The following is a 17,952-nucleotide window of genomic DNA, read 5'->3' on the forward strand; positions in this document are numbered from 1 at the left end:
CTTTGATGCTTTGGATTGCCTCATGAAGTTGTCTGGAAGTGATTCTTTCACACAAAAAACTGCAGACACACTTAATACACTTTGGTTGCAAATGCACATTCACTATATAGGACTCAATTACAGCTATCCAAAGTAAAAAATGCTGAAACACATATAGTGTGGTTGCCTGATTAGCCCTACAGATTTGTTCCTACTAGTCTGTACTACTTCCTAACACAGACATAGCCAAAGAAGTGATTGAAATTGTCTTTATTCCTTGGCTCTCACTATCTGATGTTGGTGAACAGCATTATACCAGTTACACAGCACTTTTTTGAAGGAATGTGTCAGTCCAACAACAGAAATATCTTAAAGTTCTAAAGGAAGTGTAGAATGTATTTTTATTGTGTCACAAAAAAGGGGAAAAACTCCCACTGAGCAAAGAAAAAAATAAGAATTAAGTGGAACATTGTTTCATCCCACAGCAGTCCAGAAAAAAACCACAGTATGTCCACTTTACATACCACCTTTCTCTCAATTTACAGTTTTCAATTTACAGTCTTTTTCACAGTTATTTAAATAATCTGTCTCTCACAGAGTAGCACCTTTGCAATTGCCAGGGACACAAACCCACTTCTCTGTTTCCTCATAAAAATTTTCCATAGACACCCCCAACACAAGCATTTCCAGCAAGACTGATTTTTTCTTGGCCTTATCTTCTCCAGATGGTTTGTAGATAGTTCTCACAACTCAGCCATCACTTTAAATAGACATAAAAAGATAAAAGTCCAGTTTCCTTTATGACTGCATATGAAACTTGTATTGGCTGCTGAATACTGAAATGTCCAATATAAACAAGATCCAATTTGGGGGGGGGGTGGTGGTGTATTATGGCATCTTGTAGGGAATGTTTGTATTCTTAGTATTATATTCTTTACAAACTGGCATGGATTATATCCAAATATATTGTTACTATTCTTCTCACCCATATTAATCATGAGCAGGCCTGTGTTCTGGAAGAGATTAAAATAGTTTTGTTTGCAGGTTTTCAATAATCATATGCTTCATGATTAATGAAGCTGCTTTCAAACCTCTCACAGTCTTCTGCATCTGACTGTAGAATTGTTGAGAAGACTAAAAAAAGTAATCTCACTCTTACATACTATCTTTATCTAATATTGCACAATTTCAAATCATTGTCTGTGACAAGACCTGTTACTAGTCTGTATGCAGCAAAGAGTTGATCAGGCATTTTACAAGCTGTTGGAGATGTCACAGAGGTCACCGTAAGCACTTTTAACTGCTTTGAGTGCTTGCCAAGAATGACAGAAGAAACCATTTTCCCATATACAGGTTTGCCAATACAGACCTGCAGTCCCTTCCCAGGGTGAAAGGCTATAGATAAGAAACGACTACTCCTGTATCACTTTTTCAGGGGTTTTATTCAGTGTAGTTCTAAGCAAAAAAAACCCAAACCAAACCAAAACTATTGTATTCCCTAATATATATTCATGCCCTATGCTCTGTTCTACATGCTTAAACATAGCAAATACAGCTGTCCACAGCTGTAATGCTTGGTCCAATCCACAGTGCATCATGTACAGTAATCTCAGGCTTTCTGAAATTGTATGCTGTTTTTTTTGGTTTCTTTAAATATTATAACAAAGTCCTGAAGACTTCCTCCTGAAGACTGTCCCAGCACAAATCGCATTCTGTTTGTGTTCTACATGGTTTGCAAGAAAATTGTGGCCAATTTCTCAGTGTATTCCTCATATTTTACATGTAACTCTTCAACTTTATCCCTCATCTCAGTAAAATTTAACTGATTAATTGTAGAGCTGCAGGAATATTGCTGCTTTAACTAAATCACAGACAGACTTTGGGGTAAATCATGCACCAGATAAACCATGTGGTAGGAAAAAATTGTGTGATCTCTGAGCAAGTGTGATCCCAGTGGATTGCTTTACTGAAAGCAGGGAAAGGTTAGTATGGGGAGAACTGGAAGAATCTAAGAGTCCAATCAAAATAAGTTTTTAATCACTTGTGACAACTTTCCAAGTAATAAAAAAGGAGTAAAAGCTTGAACATTTTCAGTACTGCATAACAGAAAAAAAAAAAAATAAAAATCTTCTATGGATTAGTGCTGGTTAGACCAAACCAACGAGGGCTTCAGTAACATGCAAGAGAGTGCCCTTCAGATTAAAAGACAATTTGGAAGTGTTTACCAACATATGGTCTCTTTTCTTTGACGTATATAATTAAGAATAAATCTTTTTTATTTCAAAATATAAAATACCATCTGTTATAAGTACCAAATGATACTGCCTCTATATATCCATTTAATTCACTATACTTTCTAATGTAAATATTTCTCCTATTTTCTTATTTTTTATTTTTCTGTAACTATATTTACTTATAAAATTTCAATAAATGTATGTATTAAAGAAGTCAATACTATGACTTGAAATGTAATTAGGAATAACAATGTGAGTATGTCTCTGTAGTGCTAAGGCTTGGACAATAGGCCCAAGCCAGAGCTGACCGATAGATGAATTCTGTCCTTGTATGGAAATGGAGCGCTTGTATATAAAAAATAATTGACATTGTGTTCTTCTATTAATCATTAAAATCATCATTTATCAAAAATAATTGACTTGAAAGAGAGGATGTTAAACCCTGTGAGCCACGCCCTGGACTCTGGCCCAGTCCTGGTCATGGTTGGTCAGGAGATGAACCAGATGTGTCCGCACAGTGTAATACCCAAAGCACCCTGACTGGCGGGTTGTTTGGTTCATAGGGCTGGACCCTCTTGCAGTGACTCTGGATGCCTCACCTATGGCTGTACGTACTGTGTAGGATTTTCCCACTTGCCAGGAAGGGTTCTCCAAATTCTTGCTGCACCTGGGGCACTCCAGAGACTGCAGATCAGGATGAAGCTAACGTATGCATCACCACGTGATGTGTGATGATGTATTGTTCTCAATCACGGCTCTTTCTCTTATGTAGTAATGACTTGATGCGTTATCCCATATAGTTTCTATCTGGATGCTTTAGGTGCTTTGTTCTGTATTTTTCTTATTTGGATATATTATTTAGCTATCACCAGTAAAACATGTCTACTCTTTTCACTCTGGTGTCCAAGCCTCATCACCATCCTCAATCAGCAGAAGTTTCTCTTTGTATTTCAGAGGAGAAGGGCAAATCTTCACATGGTTTGAAATTACATTGCTCATTTAAGTCAGTGGGTATAGGTAAGCCCTACAGCTCTATGTTGCTTTTCCTTATGAGACATATTAAGCCAGCGGAATGCTCACTTGTCATAAATATTTTTGTTTCTTTTTCCAGAAGTTCCGTAAAGACATTTGACAGCAGAGTGATAGCCAAAACATGAGTTTTTCTCATTACAGTGTCAGTATTCCAGTGAACATGGAGGAACACAAGGATTAGTCTTGAAAACACAGTATGCATCAGGAAAATATGTAATTCATTTTAGTTAATGTTTAGATAAGTTTTGCCAGGTTAAAACAGGAAAGAACATAACAGCCTGTTTGAAGCAAAGTGCCAGTTTTCTTTTGTATCAGACAAAAATAAATGTACACACAGACACACACATACATCTTTTTTTTTTTTTTTTTTTAATAATTTCACCCTGTCTGCAGTGATACTAAAGATTTTGCTTTAGTAACATGAAAAAGAAATTATTGACAAACTACATTTTAAACCTTTGGCTTCAGAATCTCTTGTAAATTTTAATTCTTGTGATTCCCTCAGCCTAGTAAAGATACGAAAATGGGTGTAAGACACAATTATAGGAATATTGTTTTACAAAAAGATTGGCCTGCCGAATAAAAAGCAGAATAGCAGGTATCATGGTAATCCAATTTCTCTTTCTTCTGATTAATTTAGACATCACAGTATAAAACCCTAGATTTCTGGGTCTGCTAGGGTGTCATGGAAGGGGTGACTATATCTATCTGAGGTTGTTTCAGTATGATTTATAACATAACAACTTTTCCCCTGCTTCCATGTCGTTGTCTATGAGCAGAAAATGCTGAACATCTTCCCATATCACATTCTTAATCCTTAAAGGAGCTTTCAAAAACATAATGGTTTCTCTTGGTCATTCATGACAGAAACTTTATACACAGTCGTCCAGTACTTTCTAAAATATTTTTAATATTTCAGTAACTAGACATAAATGAACTTCTAAAGATATTGTATTGTTTTAGCCATGGTAAGTTCCTGAGGCACTGATTTCCACAGCATGACTTGGAAGTGTTAGCTTTATGGCTAGATACAATTGTCCTTTAAGGTCTTTTCTAGGCTACATGATTCTATGATTCTACGCTAACAAATTGAAAGATACTTCCTTTGCCTTATATTTTCCTCTCTACAAGTGTTTTTTTCTTGTGTTAACATAGGAGTAATAGAAATTCCAGTTGCTTCTTTGCATCATTCATCACCATGCATGGTTTTATCTGATTATTTCCTGTCTTCTTTGTACAGCAAAAATTCTGACTCTTCAATTTTTGTTTTGCTGTTTTTATACATATGACCATTCTCATTACTCTTCTCTAAATTGTATTTGCTGTAACATTTTTGAGAGGAGTACATTTGGTACTGTTTCTACTACAACAACTCCTTTACTGATCTGATTACACGGTCATTGGTTCTGCCAACCTATTGCTTAGTTATTTGACCAGAGGTGCCATTTTACTGCAAATTGATTTTGAGGTATGGACAAAGTTAACCCAGAGCAGTTTACAGCAAAGCAGTTCAATTCCTTCAGCTCAGCACATGCCACTGTCCATTCAGTGTCACTTAGAGACGATGTCCCTCTGAAGGTCTCTTTTCCTCAAAGCTCCCACTGACAGTGACATATGGATGGCAGTGCACAATCCAGAAAGCACAATGGACAACGGTGGCGCGACCATAGCATCCCACGGCCTCAGGAGCATCTCAGAGGCCTTCTCACTAACGCCACCAGGCTCTCGGTGGCCTCAGACCAAGGCCACAACTCGCCCTCTGGTTTCGCCGTCCCTGGGTCTGGAGGGCCTGCACGGAAGGGGGCCGCCGCTGCGTACGTGCCCCGTGACAGCCGGGAGAGGCCTCCTTGGTTGCTCCGCCCTGGAGAGAGAGGCCGACACCGCCCGCGGCGGGGCAGAGGGCGGTTTAACGGCCGCGGCAGAGGGCGGTTTAACGGCTGCACCCGCTCCCGGGCGCGGTCGCAAAGCGTGGGCCCACCGCCGGCACGCGCCATCCCCGGGCGCCCTGCGTTGCCATGGCTCCCAGCTCCCCCACCACCCCGGCCTGAGGGACCGGAAGCCCCCGTCGCGTGCCCTTTGAACCCGGAAGTCGTCGCGGCGGCCTGGGCGGACTCGGTTTGAATGAAATCCGGCTGATTCACGGCGGCCCGGGCCCAGGCGGCGCGGCCGGGGAGGGCTCCACGCGAGGTGAGGACCCGACGGGGCGGGCGCCCTCCTTACAGGGATCCCCGGGGGACCGGCGCGGCCCGTGGAGGCCTCGCTGCGGCGCGGGGCGGCCTCTGCATGGCGGCAGCCGGAGCGGGGCCCGCGGGGACTGGGCCCGAGCGCCGGAAGGGCAGGCGGGCGGTGAGGACAGGAGCGGCGCCGTCCCTTGCCTCGGAGGGGGGGTCGGGGCTGGGCTGGAAGCCCCGGGGAGCGTTTTTTTTCCCCGTGTGGCACCGGCCAGGGCGAGGGTCGGGCCGTGCCCCATAGGGTCGGCCGTGCCTGCCCGTGTTTGTTCTGGTTGCGTCCGAAGGAAGTTTGGGCGCTTTCGGGACGCGGCGGTGCTGGGGTGGGGTGGCTGCGAGCAGGCGGAGCGAGGCGGCCGGGCCCTGGGCAGCGGTGCAGGACCAGCGCCCGGCGCTGGAGCAGCCAGCCTGGGCCTAGGCGCCTCAGTGTCCTGTTGCGGCCCTGCCTCCTCCCCGGCCGAGAGCAGCCGTGGTGGCTGGGGGGGCTGCAGCCGCTGGCTGGTGGTGTCTCGGGGCGCCAAGTGCGGCAGGCTGTATCTCCGAGCGCCAGTTTATTCTGCGGGCAGCAGCAATCTGTTACCCATCAGAGGGACTTCACTGATTGAAACGCTGCTGTTTCTCCAGCGAAGCATTGCGACGATCCCCAGCAGCGTAGAACTCGAGTTACGGAGGGAGGGGGGAGGTGTAGGCGGAGGCCAAGCTCTGGCAGGGATATGTGAAGAAATCTTTAATCCGTGTTAGGAATGGTACAGCAGACTTGTGTATTGTTTTTGGAACAAATTTATGTGATGTAGGTGGATTCTTGTAAACAGCTGACAAATCTGAAAGTGTGGTGATGTCATTCATTAAAGTTGTACAACTTGTACACTGTAGGAAACCTGAAAAACAATGCGGATTGAGAATTACTATTTCAGGGAAAAAATATGCCAACGTTTTTGAAAGCTGTGTATGGCTGAAAAGACAGTAGGCAAGCTGAAAAGTCTGACAGCTTTGTACTAGTTAAAACTTTCACCCTCTGTGAGTGTAAGGTGTGCTAGATACATTAGCTATAGGGATTATATCTGGAAGATTTCTGTTGAGAAGAGCAGTTTGTGGACTTGTGTTATGGAAACAAGGAAAAAAAATCTGTGTTTGTGAAGAAATTCAGAAATTTACTTTCAAGTGAATTGGTTCTGAATCACGTAATGTGACTTTGAGTAACTAGGTTTTGACAATAGCTTAATGTCAAATTTGTGTTTCATCAGCTGTTATAAGATACAACATCAGGGATATTCTTCTGATATCTGTGGCTAAGAAAATGAGAATTTAGAGCATACTTCAAAATTAATGTTAAATAATACCGGATTATAAGTTACTTTGTAAACTTTCTTGGAAGTAATTCAACCTTGACACACATGGAGTGTGTACTAATAGCAGCTACAATTATCCCATAATTTCTGGGATGATGGGAGAGGACAGGTAGACCTTGAATAATAGAAAATTGGTGTGATGAGTACTTGCAGTAGTTGGTCGCAGAGGGTGGTTCTGCAACAGTTGTGTGTTTATCCCCCTGCAAATTTCAGAGAAGCTTATTACTTCAGGTATAGAATGAGTTTTGTGTGTTTCTGTGCTGCTGTGTTTTTGATGTGTTGTTTTGTTTTTTTAATAATTCTTCCCTTGCTTGTGAGGTTACTGTGGATGTATTTAAGTAGCTCAAGAGCAGTCTGCTTAGGTCTGGCTTTGGTAACTCCATCTCGGCAGTGAATGTAGTAGAATTTAGTTTGCTGTGGCACTGGAAATCAGAAAACAGAGTCCAAGAAGTTAACTTGCGTTGCTAACTTGCATCGTTCAGCAAGGTCTGTTGGCGTTCAGGTCCATACAGTACAGAAACTCGGGTTTGTAGAGCTGAGCACATAATGGAAACAAAATAGTAATGTAGCTCTGGACTTGCATTGCCGAGGCTGCATTCATTCATGGCAGGGTTAATCTTTAGCGTTAATGATCAGATTACTCAAAATTACTGGTATTTTTTTTTCTCTTTTCACACAAAGTACATTAGAAGATAGACTCAGCCCCTGGTTTTCCTATGTGAAGTGTCTGTTGTGGTTGAAGTGTTTCATTCAGTGCTGGATTACTTTGCCTGCAGGGAGTTTTTGTACTTTTCTTGGTGAAACAATGTTTCTCTGCAAGGTGCAATCCCAATACTAATTTACTTTAGTAGCCCTTTACTGTCCTTAGTGAAGTGGAAATTGTTGCAGCAAAAAAACAAAAATCGATTTCTTTAGTTGCTAAAGGAAAATAAAAGGAAAATAGTTAACTAAATTAATTTTTAAATTATTAATATTTAATTTAGTCAGTAATTTAATTAATCCATCTACTATGTGGAACTTCTCAACAGTAGGTCTGGAAGTGGTAATACAGCTTAGTATGTAGTCTCAGGTGGAGAAACTGAGTTTACCAAAGATGAAATTATTTGCATGAAGTCAGTCTACAAATTGCAAAGTGTGGAGAAAATTGCTGCCACCTGAGCCTAGCTTGATACTCCCCTCAAATAGGGCAGTTTAGTAGCCAATGTTTTCTCTTCCATGTATGTTGAAGCTAATTTCGATTTTTTTTTTTTTTTTCCCTAACTCAAAAAATTGTCAACCTAGGAGAACCCTGTTTCCTTCAGGGATCTCATCATGGAGTGTTAATGCTAGATAAAAATAGTGCACTGTAGTGTGAAACTCATGTGTCTCATGCAAAGAGAGACAGTAATTTAAGACTGTGTTTCAACTTTATTTCAAAATACATGCTGAGACATGCCAAGTATAAGCACAGTAGCTATTGGTTTATACCTATATGTATACACTTGTGCATAATGAATTTATATAATTTCATCCCCATGTTACCTAAGGAAAAATGTTTTTGCCATTAAAAGTCATCATTTAAGTCAACATTTGAGCAACTTGAAAGTTGTAACCAACAACTGAATGGTGAAGCTGTGTTCTTGAAATGGTCGGCTCTTGCCAGTTATTACAGTTACCTAACTGTAGTATTATGAACAAATATGGCATTTAAAAAATATTCTGTTTTCAGATCAGTTTTAAGATGCTCTATGTATACTTCCACTGCATTAGTAATAACCTCAGACTTTTCCCTCTGGGGGCCAGAGCAGTTAAAAGAAAATTGCAATTATGGAAATTTTGGTTTTTTTAAAAAAATTTTTTTTAATACCATCCCGTGACTGGAGTTTTGCAGTCATGTACATCCACAAGTAGAGAAGCTGCTTAACTTTTTTTTTTTAATAAACCATCATCAGTGGCCACACTGATTTCAGTGATGAGTTCTTGTCACCCACATTCTTCAATGCACCAAAATGCAAGTTTGTTATGATTTTAACTGACCTTCTGCAGTCTCCCAATATAGAACTACTTGCTACAAATACTAATTTCTTGAAGCTTCTCTTTAAACAGAGACTGTGAACTCCTTGCAGACAGACAGAAATATCAAAATACCTTTTGCTGACTTTGAAAGGAAAGGAAGCAGGGTTTACTGTGAACTACTTGTTTAGTTTCTGTGGTTTTATGTATTTATTATGCAAGTATGTATGTGTATATAGGAAAAACAACCAGAAAGTGTATAATCAAAACTTAACCTTTTGCACTTTGCAGCAGTCAATTGGGTTGCAACTCTGAAGCCTGCTTGTGAACTGGCTGAAATTCTGTTGCAGCCTGTATTAAGTTCTGGCTGTTGTGGTCCTCTCACTTGATCTCTCCTGATTAATTTCCCTGAGTAAAAGCTACAGTAATGTAACAACTCCTGACTGGTTAGTGGGATTCCACCCCAGCTGGTCTCAGCTGAGACACTCTGTCTTGTTTTTTATCCTTCAACTTTCCAGGAAGATTAAATCATCTTCTTTTGCTCTTGTGTCCTTTGAGATGAGGTCCAGAATAGTCTCTTAGATTACCTCGGGTACCGGAAAAAAACAAACCAACCAAAAAAAAAAACCCACAGAAAAAGCCTAAGCCCCAAAGCTTTGGGCAGCTTTAGTTTAGAGAATGAATTGACGTAAACGTCTTATGGAATCAGGGTTATCAATAGAAGCAAATCATCTCTTCCAAGACATCTTTTTCTTCTATGCTAAGACAACTGTTTCTGGGATGCAGTGTGATTCCTCCAGAGAAGTGAAGTGAACAGGGTTAAAAACAACATTTTTGTTAGCCTATCAGTTTACTGCAAGGCTGCACAAATGGCTGTTCTGGCAATACTGAGAAAGCAGCATCAAGTTGGTAAGCAGCAGCAGCAGCTTCCCCACTGCTCCTTATGTTAACGTTGACATTGAAAAAAAATGTCTATCAAATCATGGCCACAGATCACTTAAAGGATCTGTTTTAAAACACTGCACTACAAGTGCCTGAGTAGATGCAATTAATGGGCATTGTTCTCTGGGAGGAGGATAACAGGACTTTTAAGTCCAAGGCTGAATGTTAAGTATCCTTTCTCAACCAGAATTCAGGCAAACCTAAGGGCCTCTGGGACTTTTCCAGAGACACCAATTACACTTCAAGAAATAAGCAGGACTGCTCCTCTCCTTTGTCCTTAGGTCATCTTAGCTCCAGCAAAATCTTATAGAATAGTAATAAAGAACCATAATTTCAGTTTCTAACAGCATTTTAAATTATTGATTAGTTTTCAAATGCTTAAACAGGTTGCTAAAATACTTAATACTTCCAAGTAATTTTGGGAAACTTGGAAGCTTCTTTTAGTGTTATAGATACTTGAGCAAGACATGGCACGTACCACTTCCAATAATTATATGGTACAAACAAACAAAAAAAACCCCAAACCAAAAAACATTCTTTGGGTCATTCCTCAGTGGTGCCTTGTCCTTTCACAGGTCATTGATGTAATGTTTTGGTGGGTTTTTGTGGGGTTTTGTTGTTGTTTTTGTTGTTGTTGTTGTTTTTTGTTTCTTACATATGTTACTACTGTTTCTAAATTTTACTGTTTTTTTTACCCTTCCCCTTCTTTCTATTTTCTTCTATAGGAAAGAGACCTTCTGGCAACATCTTTATAGTCAAAAAGTAGGAGCTGCTCCTGGGTTTGTTCTGCATTCACCTCTTGCTGAGCACCAGGTTAGAAATGCGTATTTCTTGTAAATGCTTAAGTTATCTTAATTAAGGTCTAAAAAAAAACCCCAGCTCAAGCTGTTCTAAAGTTTACAAAAACATTACTCCATACATAAATTCCATTTATTAAATAATATTTGGGCATAGTAGATTAGTAAACGTTAAGATTGGGTTTAATTTGGATCACTGACCTGAATTTTTTCAGATGTTTATACAAACAAATATGTTTAGGTCTAGATATACCATAACCCACACCTTCAGTTACAAGTGAGAAAGTTTCAGTTGCCAAAGCTCTAACCAGAGTCAAGCCATGGTGCTTGTAAAATGCAGTGCATTTAGAACTGGTTAGTGGAGATTTTTTTCTCTGTGCTATTGGCTTGAAAATCTGAACATCTTCAGTTCAGTGGCTAGTCTGATAGTCAAGCAGGAAATGCTACGTTTCTTCAGTTCTGTAAAACAATGAGATTTTCTTGTTCCAAAACCTGGAAAGTTATGCTGATAAATGGTTTGTTCTTCTGTAAATGATGTACTATTCTGTTAGGTTAGAAATTGGAATAGATGATGTAAATACAATATTAATGAACTGGTAACAGCTATTGCTTTTCACCTGCTAAAGTTAATAGGTTTTGGTTTTCAATATTATTTCTTAAATGTGCATAGGTACACATCAGCTTATGGAAGTTGCTGTAGTAGGAGGGGCCAATTTTATAGTTGCCAGTTGTAGAGACTGAGTTTCTTAAAATAAATGTACAACCATGATTGATTAAAGTTATAATTTTAGTAGTTTAAATCTACTTCTTAGCTACTCTTCAGCCCTCACTAGTGTCATGAAAGATGAATCATTGTGGGTTTCAATGGAGGAGTATCTACCACAGAGGGGTAAAATAAGATGTGTTTGTTAAATTTGTACTTTTAACTGTTTTACTGAAGTCATTTACCATGTGCTTACATAATAGCTTTAAACACCAATTTAACCTTTCCATGGAAATCTTACATGTGATTTGAAATTGTTGTAGTTAAGGATAGAAAACTGTATGCACTTCGTGTGCAGCTTTTGCCTGTAGTAAAGAAGCTTGGTTTCAGTGACTGAAAAGCATTACCATTGACCCTTTATTTCCTTTTTAATTTATATAGTGCCAAGGTAACTTTAAGAAAGTAGTTATTGTTAGTTGAAGCTGTAGTTGTTGAGTTTGAATGTGGCACAAAATCAAGGAAGTAAATAAAATGAAGCTAATAGCTTGTTAGAACAAGTGTTATTGATTCACGTGTCTCAAATATTGTTTGAAATGGGTGACATTCCATACTTAATTAAAGTAGGAGTTAAAGAATCTCATCTTGTGTCTGGTTCAAATTCTGCCTCTTTGAGTGTTAACAAGAAGCTTGGAGTATTTCTGTAAAACTTCAGAAAGCCTGAAACAAAGCCTGTTAGTACCTAGCCAGTAAAAATGGTAGCAAATTTTAGAAGCATTAATGAGATGACATTTCCATTCAATGTAAAGACTTTTATGTTTACTATTCAGTGCAAAATTATTTTTCAATATACATTATATGTTGTTGTACATAATTAATTTTTAAAGAAGGATCTTGAATTACTATTGTTAATGCAATCTGTTGAAATTAGGCATATAATTTTCTTATGTGTAAGGTAACATCTATGTGGAGGATGAGTGTATTTTGGAAATGTCATTTCTTGATGTTCTCAGTTGCTCTTCTATCATCTGAACAGGTTTTGTGTGTTGTAGTAAAACTTGTGTAATTAAGATTATAGTTTCTGATGCTTTACTTTGTATCTTCATTTCACAAACAGAATAAGCTAGTAGAATTTAGTAATTTTTGTAACCCTTGTAAATGTCTTGATTTGCTGGAAGCAGTGGTTTAAGAAGTAATATTCAGTAGTGGCTTTTTATTTTGTCACTGAGTTTTGTTGTATAAAACTAAAGTTGTAAAAGCCAAGTAAGCAAGATAAAGGTCTGTTACAGCTGAGCTAGAACCCTTAGTCATATCCACAATTAAATAATAGATCACTTTTCAAGAATAGAAAGTGAATAATCTGCTGAGAAATGAAGATGACTCTATTTTTTTTTATTTGGGCACCTTAACAATTCTTATTCCTTGAGATTGCTCCTTTGAAAGTTTCAAGATAGAAAAGCTTTTTTTAAATGTAATGACTTGCATTGATTGGAAAACTCTTGCACTAAAGCAATGGCACATACATCACTGGGAATGTATTAAATGACTGTACTGTCACTAGTGGTCTAACTATATACACATTGTATGTTTACTTTACAGTATTTCTTTTAGTATAATGAATTCATTAAAAAAAAGCTTTTGATGCTAATTCATAGATCCATAATCTGCTCAGTGTCTTTCACATGTAGTTTTGATGATAACTGACAAGCTGTAAGTTAATTAGTGCAGAACGTACTAATGAGGATGCTAAAATCCTTACTTTCACATTTTTATTAATGCTTTCTGAAGAAATCATATTAAATTTATTTGTATATCTCATAAGTTCCTGGATGTAGGTGCTGTTATTAAGCAGTAACAAAAATCCCCCATTTAACTGAATGATAGGAAAGTTTTGAAAAGTTTGATGAGAGTAGTCTTCAGAAATGGGGATAGCCCAAAACCAAAGCAATAAAACAAGGTCTGTTAATTAGCATGGAAGACAGCTTCTTGAATTAATATGTGGTGTTAATTAACAGGAAGTCTGATGTTGTGTTGTAATTACCACCAATATTTTTGACATGCTGAGTGTCTGAAGGTGAATTACATAGATAACAATTTAGTAAACATTTGGGAACATTTTTCCTTTGTTTCTGTTTTTCTAGAAATATGGATAGACTTCTGCGACTTGGAGGAGGTATGCCTGGGCTGGGACAGGTTAGTATTTTGCTTGTGATTATCTTCTCTTTAAGATTAACTCTTGGGGTGTTCTTTTTGTTATATTTAAAAACAGCATTAAAAAAACCCAAAACAGTTTATGGTCATAATCTCTGACTCTAGAGATGCTATGTAAATGTATAAAAATCATTGTCACTTAGCCCAACTGAGGTTTTTTCAGTATCAACTTATGTTGGCACAAGGTTAAAAAATGTTTTTACATCTTTTGTTTGGTGTCTGAACGTTTTCCAGTTTAGATTGAAAAGCACCAGAAACATAATAAAATAGAAGTTCATTTCTAATAACATGGATTTTCAGAACATGAAGATTGATCTAAAAGGCTGAGCATACCCAGTTGCTCCTTTGTAAATTATATATTTAATATCCTTGGCATTGTGATGGACATTATGAAATACTGAAGTATATGTAAAATTCTAGAAGAAATGTTAGCTGAATTTATCGCTTGCAGGTAGCTGTAATCACCTCTATGTGGGTTGTATTGTGTCTTCTGTTGTCTTCACTTCTGTAACACTACTGAGCCAAAAGGTCTCCCTGCCAGCTGTCATGTTCCAGTGGGAGACCTACACACGCTGTATGACTTCTCCCACAACTAGAACCAAGTGACAGTGCTCTTTACCTTGTCCAACTGCTGCAGCCAGCAGTCTTCAAAAATAAAACCAAGCTGATCTTACTACATTGTGCCAACTACTGTGGATGCAAGGAAAAAAAAATAGGAACTTCTTTGAAGCTTGTAGGAAGATGTATTTACTTAAGGAAAGGACTCCACTGTGATTTCCTTCATAGTCTTGGCAATAGTTGGCCTTTTTCTGCTTTCCTCATCTACCTCTGGGGCTGTTCTGACTTGCTAATCCAGACTCTTGTTTTTCTGGAGAAATCGGTTCTGTTTGTCTCAGGCTTCATGATGTGTATGAGAGTTTGTTTCTGGGATGACTGAAATTGCTGAACCCACAGCTGCTTTTGGTTGTGTGTAGTGTGTTTGTGTCCAGTATAGCTACAAAAGGAGTGGTTTAATATTGAAGTATTTGTTGAAATATTCTAATCTGATTTACAGCCTCTAGGTATTTTGCCAAATAAGCTTGTAACTTTTGATGCATATTTTTTTCCCCTTTTTATAGCTAAAATTCTATTCACGCTCTCTTAGTGAATGTTCAAGCAGCCCTCAGTTATTTTTAGTTTCACTTTCTTAAACAGTTCTCTTGTTCTCTGAGCTGCCAGCCTGCTTCATGACTTCATTTTTTTAACATCTGCGCAGTCTAATCACTCAAGCTTTCACTTCTTAGTCCTCTCTGAACTTGACGCATATTAAAGCTGTTTTTCAAATTTACAGCTAACTCTCTGCTGCTTCTGAATTTCTCAGTTTTAACTTAAAGCTTGATAGAAAATTGTGGCAGACAATAGAACATAACATTAAGAAGTAGCTTGCTGAACTCTTGTGGCAGCTTTGGCCTGCAAAGCTGCTCCACGTTCATTTAAATATGGAATTGTCTCTTAAATGAGTTGATGAATAAGTGTTGAATTAAAAAAAGCAAAGGCAGAAAACTGAGTTGCTCTTTATGAAAGTTGTTGCTTGCACTGGATAACTTTACTTTCCTAATCTTCTGGTTTACTCAATCAGCAGAAAGGCTTTGCAAAAAGAGTAATTTTGTGTCCTTAAAATTTGATGCTTCAATGGATGATCAAACTTCTCTTCTGAATATTAATTGCTAATTGAGATTGCAAGATAATCCAGAGTGAATCAGATTGCTTTGAGGTGAAAGAGAGAAGTCAGATATTTCTTGGACATAATTTGTCCATTTGTCTGCATTAGAGTATTTTGAAGACCTGAACAAAGCTTTTTGGTTTTCTTATTGGTGTGTCATAGTTGTTCTTTCTTTAGAGGTTTTGCTTTTAAGATTGAACAAAGTAAAAATATCCATTGAGTGAGTCATTCTTGCTAACATAGGAATCATCTCTGTGTATAGTTTTATAGAAAGAGAAGCATTCAACAAAACCAAGTGCAAGGTCCTGCACATGGGTTGGGGTGATTCCAAGTACAAACACAGGCTTTGCAGACAATGGATTGAGAGCAGCCCTGAGGGGAGGACTTGGGGCTGTTGATTGATGCTCAGCCTGAGCCAGCAATGTGTGCTTGCAGCCCAGAAAGGCAACTGTATCTTGGGCTGCATGAAAAGAAGCATGACCAGCAGGTGGAGGGAGGTGATCCTCCTCTACTCGGCTCTTGTGAGGCCACACCAGGAGTATGGCATCTGGTTCTGAGGTCCTTAACATAAGAAAGACATGGAGCTCATGGAGCATGTCCAGAGGATGGCCACAGAGATGTTCAGAGGGCTGAAGCACCTCTCTGGTGAATACAGGCTGGTGAAGAGAAGGCTCCAGAGAGACCTTAGAACACCTTCCAGTACTTCAAGCAGCCTGCAGGAAAGCTAGAGAGGGACTTTTTTAAAAGGGCATGGAGTGGTAGGAAGCTGAAAGAGGGTAGATTTATATTGGGTATTAGGAAGAAACAGCCCAGAGAAGTTGTGGATACCCCTTCCCTTGAAGTGTTCTAAGTCAGGTTGGATTAGGCTTTGAACAACCTGGTCTAGTGGAGAGGGTCATAGAGGTGGAACTGTATGATCTTTAAGCCACCCCCAAACCATTCTGTGATTGCCAGAGTAATTTTATAACACAATTTGGGGATTTTTTTTTTTCTTCTTTTAGCTGGGGGTTTGCTTAGCAAGAGGACTGCATCACATAAGGTCTACTAGCACTCTGATTTGCTTTTGTAACTACTGTTCAACTAACAGCAAATGCTTGGTCAACACAGTTCCTGTTTGATCTCTACCAAGGAGAATTTTCTCACTTACTTGCCTTTGCTCCTTCAATGGCACTTACTCAGCTCTTTCCCCTTCGTAGAACCACATCTTATTATTTTGGTTTGTTTGCTTTTGGTTTTGTGGGGTTTTTTGTTTGTTTGTTTGTTCTTCATTTCCAAACTTAAAGAATCTGCTGAGTTGGAAAGGACCCACAAGGATCATCAAGTCCAACTCCTGTCCCTGTGTAGGGCACCCCAAGAATCACACCATGTGCCTGAGAGCAAATTCTTCCTGAACTCAGACAGGGTTGGTGCCATAACTCATTCCCTGGGGAGCCTGTTCCACTGCCCAACCACCCTCTGGGTGAAAAACTTTTTCCTAATATCAAACCTAAACTTTCCCCCACACATCTTCCTACCATTCCTTCGAGTCATAATGTTGATCACCAGAGAGAAGAGGTGCCTGCTTCTTCTCCTTCCCTAGTTAAGGAAGCAGTAAGCTGGGATGAGGTCTCCCCTCAGACTTCTGCAGGCTGAATGTACCAAGTGCCTTTAGCCACTCCTCTTATGGCTTTCCTTCTAAACCCTTCACCAGCCCTGTAGCCCTCCTCTGGGCACTCTAATGGCTCTCTATCCTTTTTGTACTGTGGCACCCAACACTGCACACAGTGCTCGAGATTGGGCTGCACCAGTGCAGAGTAAAGTAGGACAGTCTCCTCCCTTGACCAGGTAGCAATGTCTTGCTTGATGCACCCCAGGACTTGATTTGCCTTTCTGGCTACCAGGGTACACTGTTGGCTCATGCTGTTGACCAGAACCCACAGATCCCTTTCCAGAGGGCTGCTCTCCAGCCTTTCCCTCCCCAGAGTGTGTGTATATCCAGGGTTATTAACTCAAATGCGTTGTCCCAAGTGCTCTTGGATTCATATTTTTGCAACTTTCTCTTCACGTCTTTGTATTCCACTTGAAAGCTGCATTCAGTGAATTAATTATTCTTTTCTCACTACTTGCTAATGTGGTATGCTGTTGAGTGGCTGATGTTGAACTGTCCCAATGTGGCTGGGGCTAAAACCCGAAGTCTGTCTTCCTGTGGATTATAAACAAAACTTTAAGGAACTGATCTTCAAGTGATATTTTAGCTATAAACTTTCCTTCAGGTGGCTTGTGGCTTAAAATTTTTGAGCCATTTCCTTTCTTTTTGTCTTAGATGAGCCAAACACTGGCTTCATGGGGCAGCAGGTGGATGAGGGAGGAGGGAAGAGAATTTGGTAGCTTTTGGCATCACATAAGCTATCTACAGTATTTTCTGGCAGCAAACTTGTCATTAGCTTTGTTGGTTTTGTTGTATGGGAAGGTAACCAAGTTTAGTTTTGAACTTAATACAATAAATAAACCCTTCTTTGTAACTCTGCTTCATGCAGAAATTGTCTTACATGCCTGGTATAGTAGGCTTTTCTAGGCTTTTTTCTGCTGTATTATATGCATATAAGAAGAATGAGCAATTGAAGTTTTCTTTTAAAAAGATGAGGTTAGCAATTAAAATTTGAAAGTGTTGTGATGTCCCAAACAAAATGCTTATTACTTTAGTTTCACTTCTATGGTTCATGTGAGTTTGGATTTTGGCAATGTCTTTGTTTTCTTTCTCCTCTGTGATCTCCCCTCTTTCTCCCCATGCCCCTTGTCATGTTTGT

The 17,952-nt window shown here is 39.4% G+C and overlaps 1 protein-coding gene across 1 annotated transcript in view; it reads left to right on the top strand.

Annotated features, from left to right (window-relative positions):
* Positions 1 to 5,311: 5,311 nt before the first annotated feature.
* The window catches only part of PSMD14 (proteasome 26S subunit, non-ATPase 14), a 47,368-nt gene continuing 34,727 nt past the window's right edge, over positions 5,312 to 17,952 (top strand). Inside the window, exons 1-3 of the mRNA XM_030454508.1 lie at positions 5,312 to 5,432; positions 10,482 to 10,569; positions 13,395 to 13,446. Of these exons, the coding sequence (XP_030310368.1) occupies positions 13,399 to 13,446 (48 nt within the window). The 5' untranslated portion in view covers positions 5,312 to 5,432; positions 10,482 to 10,569; positions 13,395 to 13,398. The remainder of the gene's footprint in view (positions 5,433 to 10,481; positions 10,570 to 13,394; positions 13,447 to 17,952) is intronic.

Source organism: Calypte anna, chromosome 7, assembly GCF_003957555.1.
Source record: "Calypte anna isolate BGI_N300 chromosome 7, bCalAnn1_v1.p, whole genome shotgun sequence".
In the NCBI taxonomy this organism is placed as follows: Eukaryota; Metazoa; Chordata; class Aves; order Apodiformes; family Trochilidae; genus Calypte; species Calypte anna.